The sequence below is a fragment of the Podarcis liolepis genome, assembly GCF_965112155.1.
Source record: "Podarcis liolepis genome assembly, chromosome: 6".
Taxonomy (NCBI): Eukaryota; Metazoa; Chordata; class Lepidosauria; order Squamata; family Lacertidae; genus Podarcis; species Podarcis liolepis.
This window is the reverse complement of record NC_139559.1, coordinates 43,720,070-43,737,056: the sequence shown is the minus strand read 5'-3', so window position 1 is coordinate 43,737,056 and position 16,987 is coordinate 43,720,070. Positions and strand designations below refer to the sequence as shown.

General features: G+C 41.6%; 1 protein-coding gene across 9 annotated transcripts in view; it reads right to left on the bottom strand.

Annotated features, from left to right (window-relative positions):
• USP49 (ubiquitin specific peptidase 49) overlaps positions 1 to 16,987 on the bottom strand; it is a 59,536-nt gene that overhangs the window by 16,511 nt on the left and 26,038 nt on the right. For 4 of the 9 annotated variants that reach the window (XM_083509200.1, XM_083509206.1, XM_083509199.1 and 1 more), the window contains exons 2-4: positions 10,210 to 10,352; positions 3,994 to 5,404; positions 2,152 to 2,356 (exon numbers count right to left, since the gene is read on the bottom strand). In XM_083509200.1, the coding sequence (XP_083365326.1) occupies positions 2,152 to 2,356; positions 3,994 to 5,376 (1,588 nt within the window). In that variant the 5' untranslated portion in view covers positions 5,377 to 5,404; positions 10,210 to 10,352. Of the gene's footprint in view, positions 1 to 2,151; positions 2,357 to 3,993; positions 5,405 to 8,348; positions 8,528 to 10,209; positions 10,353 to 16,469; positions 16,640 to 16,987 lie in introns of those variants that run through there. The other 5 variants (XM_083509201.1, XM_083509207.1, XM_083509203.1 and 2 more) reach the window with 3 other exon arrangements.

Genomic DNA, 16,987 nt, shown 5'->3' with positions numbered 1-16,987 from the left:
GATGAGCCCCTTTTTGGCTAATCACGGGTGCCATCCCAGAGCCTTCCCAGGGGGGGAGGGGGAGAACTGGAGCGTTCCAGCTGCAGAACAGTTCGTGGAAGAAATGGAAGCGATCCATCGCCAGCTCCAACTCAACTTAAACAGGGCTAAGGAGGAATATAAGAGGCAGGCAGACAAAAACAGAAGGGAAGGTGAAAGCATCAGGGTGGGGGACCAGGTGTGGCTGTCAACCCAAGGGTTGCCATTCAAAGGAGGTTGTAAGAAATTAAGACCCAAAAGGCTGGGTCCGTTTGAAGTCATACAGCAGGTCAATCCAGTGGCTTTCAGGCTCCGGTTACCGAACCACATGAAGCTGCACCCAGTTTTTCACAGGTCGTTGCTGTCACCGTATAGAGGAGACAGTGAGGGGAGGGTCACTAGGGGACCAGCAATGGAGGAGAAGGAACACAGCTACCATGTAGCGGAGATCCTCGATTCCAGGTGGAAGGGAGATCAGGTAGAGTATTTGGTAATGTGGGAAGGGGAACCGGAGTCGGAAAACACCTGGGTTAGGGCAGAGGATGTCAATGACGAGGTTTTAATAGAGACTTTTCATCAGAGGTTCCCACGTAAACCTCAGCCTGTAGCGAGGTTCCGAAGGGAATACTTTGCCACCACCGACGAGGAAGAGGAGTTGGAGGGGTTCCCAGATTCTGAAGAGGAGGAGGATTCAGCTGGCCAGGACGACGATCGATGGAGAGAATTGTTCGAGACGTCAGAAGATGAGGAAGATTCGTTTCGGGGTTTTAGCCCTTCACCTCCCAGGGGGGAGGAATTGGGAGGGGGTGAGGGGGGCCCTGGAGGGGAGGTGGATGTCAGGGAACTGCCATCAGAGCATCAGGTGGTGGAGGGACTCAGGCAGGATGAAAGAGACTCAACTGCTGAAGCAGGGACCAGCAGGGGGAGGAGTGGGTCTCTGAGGGAATGCGAGCAGGAGGGAGGGCTCAGGGAGGCTTCCAGCGAGAACAGTGGGGAGGTATCGGAGTCTCCCATAGGGAGACCCACACCTCGCAGGAAACTGTCACGCCGTGAGTCCAGGAGACGCGTTTCCGTTAAGGAGCTCCTTTGCTGGAAACGCTTCCGCAGACAGCCACTGTCGGACTCTACTAGTGACTAGAGCAGACATGTCTGAGGAGCTCCGTCACACACGGAGGTTTGTGGGGTCGCACAAACTCTGAGGGAGCACGTTTTCACGCACAAGCAGCTAATCAAACCCTCACAATGGCCTTTCCTGTAGTGAAGAACTCTTTACCTAAGGCTCTCAAATTCTATTCCCGTTTTTAATAGCATCCTGAAACGAAACAAAAAACCAACCCAATTTCTGCCAAAACCAACCCAAGCAACTTTTAATCTGCAATTGAAACTTCCTTAAACCAGACAGAATCCTGTCACCTGTACCAGAAGCTGTCACCAAGAAGGGGGGGAGGGAACAGTTCTCTCCAATACAGAAAGAATGGAATGGCTCTGTAAGTTCAGCAGATCAATTAGGTATGCAAACTTACCCAATTTCTATAATTAATTTCAATTGTTGAACCTTGTTTTACTGTTATCAGTTTCTTTTAAAAGGCAAACAACACAGTTCCAGCCTGCCTGCATTATCACCATAAACATGCATAACATTAGCATTGGATGATGGAATCACTGTAGTTGTTATTCTTCTGGAGACATTACTACTTTTCCTCAATGAGTTTTCCTTTCTGTTTTTCAGAACATAAAAGACCCTAAAAAGAGCAGGTTCTTCCTACTCCCGTGTCTCTACCCTATTCGGTTAGGAGAACTTCTTTGTTTTAGCAATCTGGCAAATAATAATAATAATAATAATAATAATAATAATAATAATAATAATAATAATAATAATAATATAGGACTTCTTCCCATTACTTTCAGTAACATTTCAGTATAGTTCTAAGTGGAGCAAAACCCTTTTACCTTCTGTGATGTTCAACATCAATATCGCTGATGGCACTATAAAGCATTATTTATTATTAACAACTTTTTACAGTTTTCGGAACTGCTGAATGGAAGGTAAAGAATCGTGGAAGCACCTGTTATAGTGTCACCAGGCACAATGGAAAATTAAATCTGTAAGTAACACAACAGTCTTTCACTTACTGTTGCACTGGTCACATGCATAAATCCTTCCTTCCAAAGCTTCTGTTTCTGTGAATTTGGCCAACATTTCAGTCAGCATGCACTCCGTCTGATTAACAGGCACAATCCCTTTGTTGATGGAGTGATACCGTTCAGGAAATTCCAGGGAAAGATCCCAGAAAGGTTCCACAGTATTAGATTTATAGTTACATGTTATACAGGTGACCTAGCAAGAAAAGGTTTATTTATTAAGACATACATTTATACAGATACCATCTCATAAGACACTGTGAGGCCAGTGAGTGAGGCTTAGCAGCCAAGAAAATATGGCTTATTCTGTGCTCTAAGTAAGTCTGTAACAATCTGTAAGAGAGAGGTTGTGCTTGGAAATTCCCAGATACGGACAGAGAGGCATCTTCAGAATAATTTCTATTGTTTGATCATACCGCCTTTGTACAACTCTCTAGTGTAAGAATGAATTCAGTCCTACTGAAATCTATGGCTACTATGACTTCAGTTCTGTTAAAATGAAGTTCTTAATAGGCCTGAATTATTTGCTCAAATTAAAACTTTTCATTCAAAATTTATATATTAAAAAATTCAACTCCATTAAGTACGGTAATTCCTCTAACTTGATTTACTGATAAATGCCCATATCTATTTAATTTTCTTCATCGCTATAATGAGTTGCAGAATATAGTTCTTCAGTTTATTAGTATGTTCAAGAGGATTTTATGTTATATGATACCAATATTGCTGTTTAGTGGGTAATAGGTTTGTTTTTGTTAATTGCTTCACCAAGAAGAAATGATGTATTTTACCCAGTTTGCTAGACCAAACCTGTGAAAAGATGCATACTGCAACATAGCTCCAATTTATACCTAAAGCCAATGGCATTATATGCACTGATTTCCTCCCTGACTTCCAGTTGTAATGAAAGCAAAGTTTGCTAATCTGGATGTAATGAGATGAACCAGAAAGTGGGGTGGGGTCAGAGCTTGTGAGGGAAGGAATCTTGAATGTCCAAGATTCACTCATGTAATGTCAAGCCACCACAGCATGGTGTTACACGAGAACTACCTATAATCTCTACTTAGAGCAAGCATTCCCAACCTGTGTCCCTTCAGATGTTTTGGCCTACAACTCCCATGATCCCTAACTAACAGGACCAGTGGTCAGGGATGATGGGAATTGTAGTCCAAAACATCTGGAGGGCCGAAGGTTGGGGATGCCTGACTTAGAGTATTATATAGCTGGGAGCTTCTGAATGAGGAACATAATATTATGATATTTTGCAAAAATGAAAACAAAAACGGGAGTGGAGGAGAAAACTCTGCCTCATTTTCCCAAAAGATTCTGATGGGCTAACAATGCAGTTTGCAAAAGCTAAGTGGAAGCAGCCAAAAGCACCTAACTAGGAGGACAGAAAAAATAGTGCCACAGTCATGCTTTGCAAAAAAAACAACAACAAAACCCCACACCCATTATATAAACAAAGCCTATCTATCCCCAGCCATATTGGGAATAGTAAGTATAAACTATAGCAAAGACTCTAACATTGTTCTGCTAGCAGCATGAGTTGCTGAAAAGGGAAATTAATCTCCGCACCTGAATCTTCTGCTAAACCTCACAATCCCCCACAATTGCAATAAAATACTACTACTACTACTACTACTACTACTACTACTACTAATATAATTTTGTTCCATTAGAAAAATATGCGGAAAATGACAAATTTCACTTAAGGTATACTAAAAATTCTCCTTTTGCCAGATACAAGCATTAATATTTGGTTATTCATAAATACTGTCACCAAAAAGTGTCTCTAGCTTTGATAAATATAAATTTGGCTAACTTGCATACCTGACTGAGCAGCTGCCCATGAAAGATGGTGTTCACCACCTTCAGAACCTGCTTGGTGAGCTTCCTCTGTGAAAAAGGGATGAGGATCCTGCGTTTTGTTCCTTCAGATTCCAACTCCTGCTGCACTTTGTCCAACAATTCACAAAGAAATTCCTGAGCATCTTGCTGGTCATAACCTCGAAACGCTGGAATCAAACTCCACACAGAGTGCAGCATGGCAAAAGGAGAGACCGAGGCCCACTTCCCAGACCACATGACTCTGAAGAGCGTGTGCAGTTCGTGACAGAGAGAGATGTGCTTTGAACTTGGCTCCTTGGGCTGCGTAAGTTCTAAACTTTTGCTTATTGAGGACCCGCCATTTAAGCCAGCTGGCAGGCTCTGCCTGCCATATGAACCCAGTTGATCATTCCTCCCTGAATCGGTTGGAGCAGGCCCATTGACCAGCTTTCCAGACATTCTAGACTTTCCATTCACGGTCTTAGCTAAGAGTTCTTCAGTTTCACAAAGATCCAGCGTCAAGAAACATTCTCTAAACTTTTGGAGGTGACTTAAAACTTGAAGGATTGAGTTCATATAGCATGTGTTTCCTAGATTCTTTAGTCCAGTCACACCAGGAGTCATTTGAGGCTTACGCCGGATGGAATAGAATTGTTTGAATTTGCTATTCTGCACTCGTCTTGAGGTAGGGGAACTTGCTTCCATATCTCTGAATTTCCGAGGAATGAGATTCTCTCTGCGGATGTGTGACAAAAGCCGGGCACTTTTTCTTGGAGGTGTGTTTGCCAATTCCTCCAGCAATCTCCGCTTCATTTCTTGACGCCTCTGCCTGGCCACTTCCTTCTTCCTCTCCAGCTCTTCCAATTGTTTCTTTTGTTCTAGTTTGCGCTGGCCTCTAGAACTCTTATCAAACCAGGTCCGTAGTGCTTTTGCTAGCAATGACTGCCGTCTGTACCAGAGAGCTGTAAGCATCTGAGGCTTTCCCTGAGGGGCCCTCTGATGACTGCAAACATCCTCCCCCAAAGCCATTGACCGTAGCGTCCTACCACTTTTAGCAGACGGATCATGCTTCTGGCTTTTAATTGCAGATAGAGAACTTCTAAGCAATTTCAGGTCACCCTCGGGATTATCGTTCAACACATAGTCTTCGCAAAGGTAACAAAACACGTACAGGTCGTTAACTTCCATGGCCAAAGGATGCCTGGTCTCTTCAAAATGCTTAAGTGCATGGTCCTCAATATATCTTCCACAAGCCACATGGGAGCATTTCAGGCAGGCCCAAACAGATTCCGTGGTGTTGCAGTCCATGCAGTGCCACTTCTGGGGGTTCAGAATAGAATGGTCCTGGGCAAGTCGTAGCCGCCCAACATGTTTGCATCTATCCATGTCTCACATAAAGCTCCACTGCTTTAACCTTGCAAAGGAGACAGAAAAGAACTTAAGTAACTGCACCCATTAAAAAATACAGTCATATATTATTTTTTAAAACCACCCCAGTAGCCTGGGCAGTGTGTGTGGAGGTCCTGGGCTGCCCAGACAACAAGACCACCACCCCTTGGCCTTGCTGATGTGGTCTAAAGGAAAGAAGAGCCATACATTTGGCACCAGCTTGGCTGCAGGAGTTGCTGGAAGGAGATGTACAAGGCGCCATCCAACCACCTTAGGGACTCCACTCCAGATTTGTGTAGGGTTTACTCCTTGGTCATATATTGTATAAACAAAATTAAAAATGGACTGCACAATCTCTAAACACACAATGGCTTGACTCACACATAAAGCTTAAGTATGGTTTAGCATTACAAGGGTAAGCCACAGTAAAGTCTTGGGCTTGTGTTCTTCTCCCTTTTCTCCTCTCTTCATCCAGTGTGGCTGCACTTCCAAATTTCTTCCTGGCAGCAGTCATGTATCGGGCAGCTCACAGGCCCAAGACTTGTTCACATATTGCTAAACCATAGTTTAGCACTACATAGAAATAAGGTCAATGTCTCATTTGTACGCAACGTGAATTCTATGCCAGGAAAGGCACATTACTGCACAGAAAACATTTATTCGCTAGAAATAATATTACTAAATCATATTATGCTGTTTTAATAGACTTTTTATCATGCTATTTTTCAAGGCTTAGCTCTTCAAGAACAAACTAAGTTATGAATTATATAGAGCTTCAGCAATAATAAGCTGTAGCAAAGGCCAAACATTTGCTACAGATTGTGGCTAAAAAACCTTGGCCTGGCGGAGCAACAAAGCAGCTGTCACCTCCCTGGGAGGCAGCATGTTCGTGCTAAACCGTGGCTTGGCTTAGTGTTACACGCAAACATGGCCAATATGTCCACATCTACATATTTGTTTCGACTTAATTCTGAACTAATATTTAAAAATTATTTTTGTTTCCCATTGTTTTGAAATTTCTCAGGAATCTATATCAACCAGTAGGGAACCACTATCATTCGTGATAGGTAGAAAACAGAATAGAACACTTATTCCAGAAACTGTAATTAACATTACATAGTAAGCTCACTTAGCCTTGAAATTCTCTAGAATGAACAGGCTTACAAGTATAACCAGACCTCTTGTGAGCCACAGACAATTTGCAGAGGCATCCTACCCATCCTTATACAACAACACTGGCCCAGGAATTCTCTTTGAGGCAGAGTCAATAAAAATCAAGAGTTAATTAAAAATAGAATTTTAAATCTGATTTTTCAAATGTTTCATATATAGCTTTTCTTTTAAAAAATAAAAAAACCTTTTAAAAAACTAACTATAATACCAACAAATATATTTAAACCTGCACTTTAATGCTCTTAAAACCAAAACATGGCATTCTATCTATTACCAAATTAAATGCAACCTTTATATTTAAAAAAAGGGACGCGGGTGGCGCTGTGGGTAAAAGCCTCAGTGCCTAGGACTTGCTGATCGAAAGGTCGGCAGTTCGAATCCCTGCGGCAGGGTGAGCTCCCGTCGCTCGGTCCCAGCGCCTGCCAAGCTAGCAGTTCGAAAGCACCCCCGGGTGCAAGTAGATAAATAGGGACCGCTTACTGGCGGGAAGGTAAACGGTGTTCCGTGTGCTGCGCTGGCTCGCCAGATGCAGCTTGTCACGCTGGCCACGTGACCTAGAAGTGTCTCCGGACGGCGCTGGCTCCCGGCCTCTAGAGTGAGATGAGCGCACAACCCTAGAGTCTGTCAAGACTGGCCCGTACGGGCAGGGGTACCTTTGCCTTTACCTTATATTTAAAACAAACAAACAAACAAAAACTAGGGGAAACATATCTGACTTGGGGCTAAGTATTATAAATAACATCAAAGCCAGATACAGATAGGTAGCCGTGTTGGTCTGCCATAGTCAAAATAAAAAAATTGCTTCCAGTAGCACCTTAAAGACCAACTAAGTTCGTTCTTGGTATAAGCTTTCGTGTGCATGCACACTTCTTCAGATACACTGAAACAGAAGTTGCCAGATCCTTCTATATAGTGAGAAGGTGGGGAGGGGTATTACTCAGAAGGGTGGTGGGAATGGGAGATTGGCAGATAGCTGATAGCTGATAGCAGTGTATCTGAAGAAGTGTGCATGCACACAAAAGCTTATACCAAGAACTAACTTAGTTGGTCTTTAAGGTGCTACTGGAAGCAATTTTTTTATTTTGATCAAAGCCAGATTCACACATCATGGTTCCAGTCCAATATGCCCCTGTTATATCAAACTGGGAATGAGCCTTGTGCATGAACACTTCCCCTTCCCTCTCTTCATAAGCCAGTTTTCTTTGATGTCTGAACCACGGAAATGAAGTTTAAAGCATGCTTACAAACCAAAATATGACCTTGGATGGACTCTCTAGATTAGTGCTTGCAGGTACCATGTTGCAGTGGTTGTGCTGCAAGCTGGTTAGCTGATTCAAGAATGTGGTGCTGAGAGGTTTCTGCTCAGTCCAATGACACTGCGGTGTCGGATGATGACCAGGCCTCAAATCCCCACTTGGATATGAAGCTCACTGGGTGAAACGGGGCCAGTTCCTGCCTCTCAGCCTAACCTACCTCAATGGGTTGTTATGGGAATTAAATGAGGAGGGGGAGAGCCCTGTATGTAACCTTGAGCTCCTCAGAGAAAAAGGTGGGATATAAATGCAAATAAACAAATTATAAATAATATGTTTTGTTTTGTTGGAGTCCCGCAAGGTTCTGTCCTAGCCTCCATGCTTCTTATCCTCGTCATTGGGAGTGGAGAAACAGATATGGCCAGCGGACCGGATCCTGAAATCCCTCACCCTTGCAGACCAGTTTGATAGGTGGGCGGGAACCATGATGTCAGGTACATTGCTTCCCTCCTTTGCAGAAAAAAAGTTCCTTTGCAGACTTACTTGAACTTGAGCAGATTGCAAAGTAAGATCCCTGAAGCAGGTCCCCGTGGGTGTTGCAGTCAGTGCCAATCAGCTGGTCAGCACGCCTGCAATGCTCCATTTCGGCAGAGATCAACTATGCTTGGGAGCTCTGATTGTGAACTGCAGGATGCAGCTGATGCGGGACAGGGTGGGCTCTGCTGGCCAAGGAAAATTTGAAAGCAAATGTTAAAGCTCTCAATTATTCCTTTACAGCCATGTTTTCTCCTCTCCAACACCTGATGTCACAAGTGGGTGTGGTTTGAGGAATATGGCCCCGTGACTGAATTAGAAGAGGTTCCCCACTGTGGATCTACATGAAACCATCACAAATGAAGCAGCTGTAGCTGCAGGTTTTCTCGTTCTGCTGCCCAATTAATGAAATCCTCACCTTGTGCCTACTTTGTTATCTTTTCAGCACCAGGTAGAGATCTTTTAGTTGTCCCAGGTTTCTAACTGTGAAACAGTGATGACTTTATTGCTGCCAGTTTTTAGCTGCTGACTTCTACTTCAGTTTGTTAATGTTTCCATTACATCCGTTTTATTTCTATTCTGTAAATTGCTCCAAGAATACTTGGTGACACAAAAAATTTCAAAATAAACATAATGGAACATACACACTTTTATGGGGGGACGTTGGTATACCTATTCACATTGACAAACATAGCACTAATAAATAAAATAAATGGGGGGGAAAACGGTCTTGCCAACATTTTTAGGACACACAGAATAAATGCACAATGTACACTTATGGCAGAATTTATAAATAAATGATAAAGCTTGTGTTGTATTGCATTAATTTGTAACATTTCTTTTAAAAGTCTAGCATCTTTGTCAGGGCTATTTGTAAACAGAAAGATGGCCTTGTAACTTTCAGTATAAATGGAAGCTACTGAGTTCTTACATAAAACAAAGTTATACTGTCATTAAGCTATGCTTGTACCTGCAGCATTAATGGAAAATTGCTGATAATCTCAGTTTCTTCCTTTAAAATGGCAATAGCAAAAAGTTTACTTAGATACTTGCTGGCAGATTTTAATTTTTTTATCCTATTAATCAAGGGTGTTAAGCAAAATCCTCCTATGAAACAATTTCCGCCCTCCCTTCCCAACAGGTGGGCAGGGTTTGTGACACTGAGTGGGCTTACCTGGTCTGGTGCCTCCTACCTGGGTCAGGGTGGCTATCGTCCCGCCCCTGGCCTGGGAGGACAATGGCCGGCCGGCTGGGGGGTGGGGCAAAGGCCAAGGAAAAGAGGGGTTCAGCACGTGTGCTTGCAATAGGAAGTGGTACCTTATGCAATTCACTTTGCAGACTTGTCTAAAACCATGGGATTCATTATCAGCAGGACATAATTATTCCTTTAATACTCTTTAGTAATAGCAGGAATACAAGAAAACGGCCACAATAAAAGGAGCCCCACATACACAGAGGGTATACAGTCATACCTCGGGTTGAAGTAGCTTCAGGTTAAGTATTTTCGGGTTGTGCTCCGCAGCGACCCGGAAGTAACGGAGCGCGTTACTTCTGGGTTTCGCCACTTGCGCATGCACAGACGCTCAAAATGACGTCACACGGAAGCGGCAAAACGCAACCCGTGCACACGCGTGTTATGTTTACTTCAGGATGCGAACGGGGCTCCGGAACGGATCCCGTTTGTATCCAGAGGTACCACTGTCTTAGCTCCAGGTCATAAGCATATGGGCTTCTTTCCTCTGCAGGTGCTGATACAACAAGCATTCTTGTTTGCTCAATTTGCTGAATTACAGCATGCGTGCATGCATGCGAAAGAGAAAAAATACAGGCCAGACATAAAAACAAGTTTAAAACAGAATACAATACTCACCGATTCATATTTAAATATTCCCGCAACTCAACGATCAGAGGCTGGAACACCCCCATTGCAGTCAATAGGAACTTCAACTGTTCTTCAGGAATTTACTTATAACTTAGATCTTCATCAGAAACAGGCAATGCAGTGTTATAGCCCTAAAGAGAAAGTATTCCTGTGAAACATATATAAACAAGAAATAGGCTGTGCAGCTTTAGAACATGAATCATTCCTCTAGTGGAAGAACTACTGCAGAGAATATATCTTTAATGATGGACAAAAAACTAACTAGATGGCACAATTATAGCACAGCCATTGATGAAGAAATGTCAAAAGGAAAAAGGCACTCTAGATTTCCTTTGTTTCAGAGCTTTAGCTTTATAGAAGTCTGCTACTCATATACAGTTGATTCAGTCTATTACTGCTAATCAACTACCTACATATTTGCAAAGAAAAATCTAAAAACGAAAGGCCAGCTAAAAATATGCACATATTGGATCACTTTGATTTGGATGGCCGAGAAAAGAGCTTTTTGTAGGGAAATTCTACCATCCATTCACCTTTGATTCACACAGGATTTTACAACATATCTATCTGTGCATGTACAATGCAAATATACTATGGATTACGTGCCTCCCCCCACTCCAAACAGAGACAAAAACCTAGTTAACAAGAGGAACAAATATTGAGTTTAAGGAGGGCAATTTACAAGGGAAAACTAACTTGTCTGAATGCAGCATATTAACAATATGGACAGAATGCATAGTTTCATCATCCCTACACAAGACACAACCTCACGGTGATGCTTATGATACTACAGTACTTGCTGATAAACAGAATCCTCACACACCGAAAACATCTGTGGGTACATAGTAAATCATTCCTCACACTGTTCTGTGCTCACAACTAGGGCAGGCTAGCTTTTCCTGGAGGATCCTTTTGTCCTTAGAAGCAATCCAATTTATCCTCTGACATCTAGCCCCATGGGGAATCTCTCTATTTGCATGTCTTTGGCCTCCCACTAAGCAGATTTCAATAGGTATGCTGAGATGGGGTTGGCCAGGGGTGCCAATCTGGAGAACTTTCTGTGAATTTTAGCAAACAACAAAGGAGTCACATGGGATTTGGGGGCAAGAAAGGGGGTGGGGTGGAAGAGGCAGAAGGGAGTACAATAGGGAACTCCCCACTAAGATTAGCTAAGACAAGGAGAAGTGTCTCATTTCGTCATGAGTGGCAATTTATTCAACAGAAACCTGAGACTTGCAAGAGGTGAAGATAAGCAGACCTAAGATAAATGTGGCAAGAAGTTGCTGTGAACTAGAGAACTAGGAAAATGTCAACCAACTAAATTCAGTCCATTAACTTAACTCTTTAGTTATCATTCCAAGCTGAAACAAAATCTAGGCACATGCAAACACATACCTTACAACTTCCTTGAAGTCATCCCCCTCTCCCAACACACACCTTGTTCTATTCCCCACTGTTAAAATCTGGATTGCAAGCTCCTCACAACAGAGACCTGTTTCGTTTCACTTATTTTGCTATGTCACGTTTCAGATATATTGATGGCACTATAGAAACAATCCCAAAACCTACAGCAGAGCAACCCTGGCTTTTAAGAACATAGTACAAACAACAGGATCTTAAGATTAACCACAAAAAATCTAGTTGTAAAAGAAAAATCATTCACAAGAAATATTGTATAAACTAACTGTAAGGCATCAATAAGCATGTGGTATGAGCCACATGATTTACTGTACATGGAGGTTTGAGGCAGTTTTTATTAAAATCACTTTCCAAAAGGTTCATATGCACAGAGTTGTAACCATCAGAGTGTCAACAGTGGTATGAAACTACACCATTATTTGACTATGCATGCAATCACTAATATTTTTTTAATCCTCACAAAGACCAGGAACCAGTAAAAAAAAAAAAAGTATTTCACAGGGATGGATCTAAAACAACAGACATCCCCTGTATGCACTGTTGTTTAACTCATTAAGAATCCCAAGAGCATGTGGTAAAGTACCGTAGTTAACTTGTAAACAGTGCAAATACAAAATCTGTGAACTCTTAACAGAAAGGTTTAGTAGTATTGATTGGAGGAAAGAGTATCAAAAAGAACTATTAATGGATAAGAGAGGTGAATTAAGAACAGATGTGTATCCTTCCCCACTCAGTTTTACTTTTTCTGCAACGATACAAGATATCTCAGCTTATTACTTTATATTGTGTCCTTTTTCCAAGGAGCTCAGAGTGGATCTCTTTAGCTTCTCAACAGCCATGATAGGTAGGTTAAACTGAGAGTGTGTAATTTGCCTATAGCAAATTAAGAACTCCCCAGTAAAACTTAGGAAGGCTAGTAGCACAGGAGGGATCTGAGGCAAGGTCCAAGCATGGGTACAGCCAAGGGGAACCAGGGGGGCCCCTGTGCCCCCTTAATCAAGTAAATAAATAAAAATACTTAACTAACTGAGGTTCTGTCCCCCCTAAACATAAATCTTGGCTACGTCTATGGGTCCAAGGCTAATATTCCAGATGCTGCACCATATAGGCTTGCATTATTATAATAATGACCAGGCACATTACAGCTTGAAATCCCATTCTCTCACCCCAAAACATAAGGAAATGGGAGCAGGGGAGCAATCTATCTGAACAGACTTGTTCAACAGATGGAATAAATTGAGTGAGTCCTGTAGCTGTCTCCTCATCAAAAGTCCCCATCACCACATCTGACCTCTCCTGGTGCCTTAAACAAGACCAGCCACAAACACACAGATGTGAGGCAGTTAGCTTAAACTTGGTGATCTGTTTTCTCTGCCCCTTTAATAGAGTGTGTCCAAACGAAGTCACAAGCTTGACATGTCACATGAGGAATAGGAACACTGTCCTCTTCTTACAAGTTAGAAGCCTCTAGAAACCTCCTGAATCGTCAGACAGAATGGTCTTTCTTTTTTAAAATTCTCACGTCCTTTGGTTGAGAAAAATAAATTAGTACTCATTCTTCACGGTTCACTATCTGTAATTAGCTCACACTATTTTGCAGAACAACGCTGATCCAGCTCTATAACCATTACATTGATAAAGTTTCCCAAGACGGCTTCTATATACCAGTATATACTTAGATTTATACTGCATAGGTTTGAAACTGTGTTCCAACCAGCATGCTTGTTGATAACAACACACACACAAACCACTGCCAGTTCTGTGTGTTTTGTTTTTAGCATTTTCCCCTTGAAAGTGTTTCCAGAGCCAAGAAAGGCAGCCAGCTGCAATTATAATGGCTGCATAATGTTGCCTGGATGGGAATGAAGCCAGAGTGTTTCATTCAGATATTGGACACTGTAAAAATTAAGACAAGAGTAATATATGCAAACCACACCAAGGAAACAAGAGTTTTGCCAAGGACTTGAAGAAATCCTCTGATAGAAAACCAGATCATCGTAATATCACTCAAGTGGGGGCCAAAAATGTAAAGTATAAAAACTCAAATTAAAAAACAAAAATATTTATTGATCTGATCATCATGACCCTATAACAGCTCCAACTGGAGCTAGCAATTTACTTAAGGCCATGCCAACAATGTGGTCCTGCAGATGTTGCTGAGTACAACTCCCATCATCCCTTGCTTTCAGGCATACTGGCTAAAGCTCATGGGAGTTATCTAGAAGGCCTGTCAGAATTACACACAAAAGCACCCTAGATGTATGACACTATGCCACCATACTGTCCAGGCTGTCACTACACAAGCATAAATTCCATCAGACTTAACCACCATTTGATGGTTCCTAGTAAGCTGTTTTGTTTTTTCTATCCTACATCTTGGCAGCCACATAGTAGAGGACACAATTTGTAATGACCAAGGGGCCCTTTCCCCTAGCCACACATGAGACACTCCTCTGGGGGTGGGTCCTGCACAGCTAGGAGTAACACTTATCCTCTGTCAAAGTTGTTGAAAGCCCCAAAGTTTTGATCAATATCACAGAAAATTGACCTCCTGCTTGTAAATAGCAATGAAAAAGATATTTCCATGAGTGGTGGGTTTCACTGCCTTTGGCCAAAGCTTAATATGGATTCCCATGTGCTTAACTGTGCTGCAGTCAGTTTTAAATATCTGCTCCAGTCTATGTACTTCTGATATATTTTTCTGTTTTGAAAGCAGAACCTTGTGGCACCTTAGACTAACAAGCTTACTGCAGCATACGTTTTTGTGGACTGCAGTCCACTTCATCAGACTCATGAAGTGCTATTGTAAGTTGGCAGGTATATATACACCTATGCGCATAAAGTAAAATGAAAAGAAAAGAAAGGCATTTAAACAGAGGGAAGTGAAATATAAAATAATGTAGCCTGTTATAATTTCACAATTGCTTAAATGTATATGAAAAATAAATACAGTGAGCATTTGTGCAATTGGTAAATTAACTCCTCTTGTAGGATTAAAAAAACTGTTATCTGAATTCAGATCACAGGAGATAGAACTGAACTTCTTTGTAAGTTGTAATTCAGAAGTTTCACAGTGGCATCTCCTCTGAAGTGCCTTTGTTCAAGAGGGACAGTTTTAAGGTCAACAGAGTGTATGCCCTCAGAAGTTGAAATGTACTCCTACTGGTTTCTGAATATTGTCCTTTCTGATGTCTTGCTTACAGGCAGTATCCCCATCCACCACAACTTAAAACAGCTAGTCACTAGGTACAATAGGACATATAACAGAGACACAAACAAAGCAACCAGCTGATGCCAACGCTGCCCCCCTATCTACTGTGGCAGCACTATTACAGAACCTAATAATGTCAGCCACAACGTCATGGGCTCACTCACAGCTCATCTTACAGTGTGATATATGCTATCACCTTCCAGCAATGCCCTTTTGCATATACATAGGTCAAGCAGGCCCATCTCTACACAAGTGAATAAATGTATACAAATCTGGCACCAGAAAAGGAAAAATTCAGCAGTATGAGAAGAACAAATAAACTTCACAAGGAAACTCCAGCATAAATCTGCTGAATTGCAAATTATGAAAAAGTTTAACTTCCTTCATTTGGGGCTGAACAGACATAATGGTTTCTTGTTCTACTACAGGAGTTAATTTAATAGTGGATGCAAAGATAATTCTATTATTGCCAGTCACCACTGTTGTTAAGGGTCACTGTGCTCATTTTGCATGCATCTAATCTCTAATTGTACTGTCACTTAGCAATGCTAATTGTGCCTTTAGTGCTGTGGTTGAAGAATCATTTTGCACTCATTTAGGCTCTACTAGAATTATTGGCTGTAGTCCGTGAAATACTATGCCATAAAAGAAATCAACTTTAAGGTGTCACAAGACTCTTTGCTGTTTTCTTGCAAAAGACCAAAATGGTTGCTCTTCTGGAAATTATTTCTGCATGTGTATTTCTGTAAGATTATATATAGTACCAAATCTATCTTACATGGTTTTATCAATATGAATTAATTTGTTGTAATGACTTAAAGCCAGAACCTTTAAAAATAATAATTAAGTAACCCAATCACGTGGGAAGGGGCACATCATATGGGTGCCAATCAGAATCAGCATCCTGCCAGAGAAGAAGTGCCAGTTCTGTAGGATCCATGTGGTCTGATTAGAGAGAAGTGGCTCCCATGCAGCTATGTTAACACAGCATGACAGAAAGGCTAGCAAGGCAGAACAAAATGGACTCCCTTATCTTCCAAGCTGTAGTACTGCCATACCAAGGATACTATATCATTAACATATTTATGTCTCACCCTTCCTCCAATTGCTCAGGGCACTGTATATGGGAGATAATCCTATGTTAGCCTCATAAATAATCCTACGTGATAGATTTCTCCAAGAAAGATGCTGACCCAAAGTCACCAACTGAGATTTACAGATTCAAATACAGGTTTAAGTCCAACAAAAAAGAGAGAATAAACTTCTTTATGGCACCAGTTTCCCCAACCTTTTAAATTTCAAAGAATTTGGCTACGTTTCAAAGGAAAATACTCAGAATAATACTGCAAAATAATAAATGAGAGAGGATAATATATCCACAAACATCTATGGATCTCACTTTTCTTTGCTATGCTGCTTACATTGTCAGTTCACACCACAGGCTGCAAACCTAGGAACACATGCTTTGGACTGAAATTCCACTGAAATTAAAAAGGACTTATTATGCACATTAAGTGTATTTAGAATACAATGCTGGCAAACACTCTAGGCTACTATAAAGAAGCTAAACACTCCTCAGCAGTGCTATTTTTCTAGAAAAAGAGGTGCCAGAACTCACCATGAACACCTCTCTTGTTCTCTTATAATGGCAATGGAGCCCACCTGAAATGTGAAGGAACTGAGTTATGGTGAATTCAAGCTGAAAAAAAGCCATTTCCCCCAGTCATTTCTGTGAAAATCTACCAATTTGACCTGTCAATAAAATTAACAGCGTATTGCTGATTGGAAACAATATTGCAAATTATTTTGTACACATATTTTAAACTGCTCCACTAACATAACTTTTCTCATGATTAAAATAATTGTATGTTATGTTGTGTGTATATGTATGTGAGGGAAAGAGGAGTTGAAGGGAGCATGGAATGATAGTTGTGGTGGCGGAAGACATTTTGCCAAGAAGAAGAAGGAGGAGGAGGAGGAGGAGGAGGACGGGTAGATTAACTGGCTGGTTTAGGAGATTACTAGTTCTAACCCCATTCATCTCCAACTTCAGTTTGCTGTGAATTTGTTTTCATTGCTTCTCAAATAAGCATTCTGTTGTTAACCCTGGGTAATTGTCAGTGAGCCGCCCTCCCG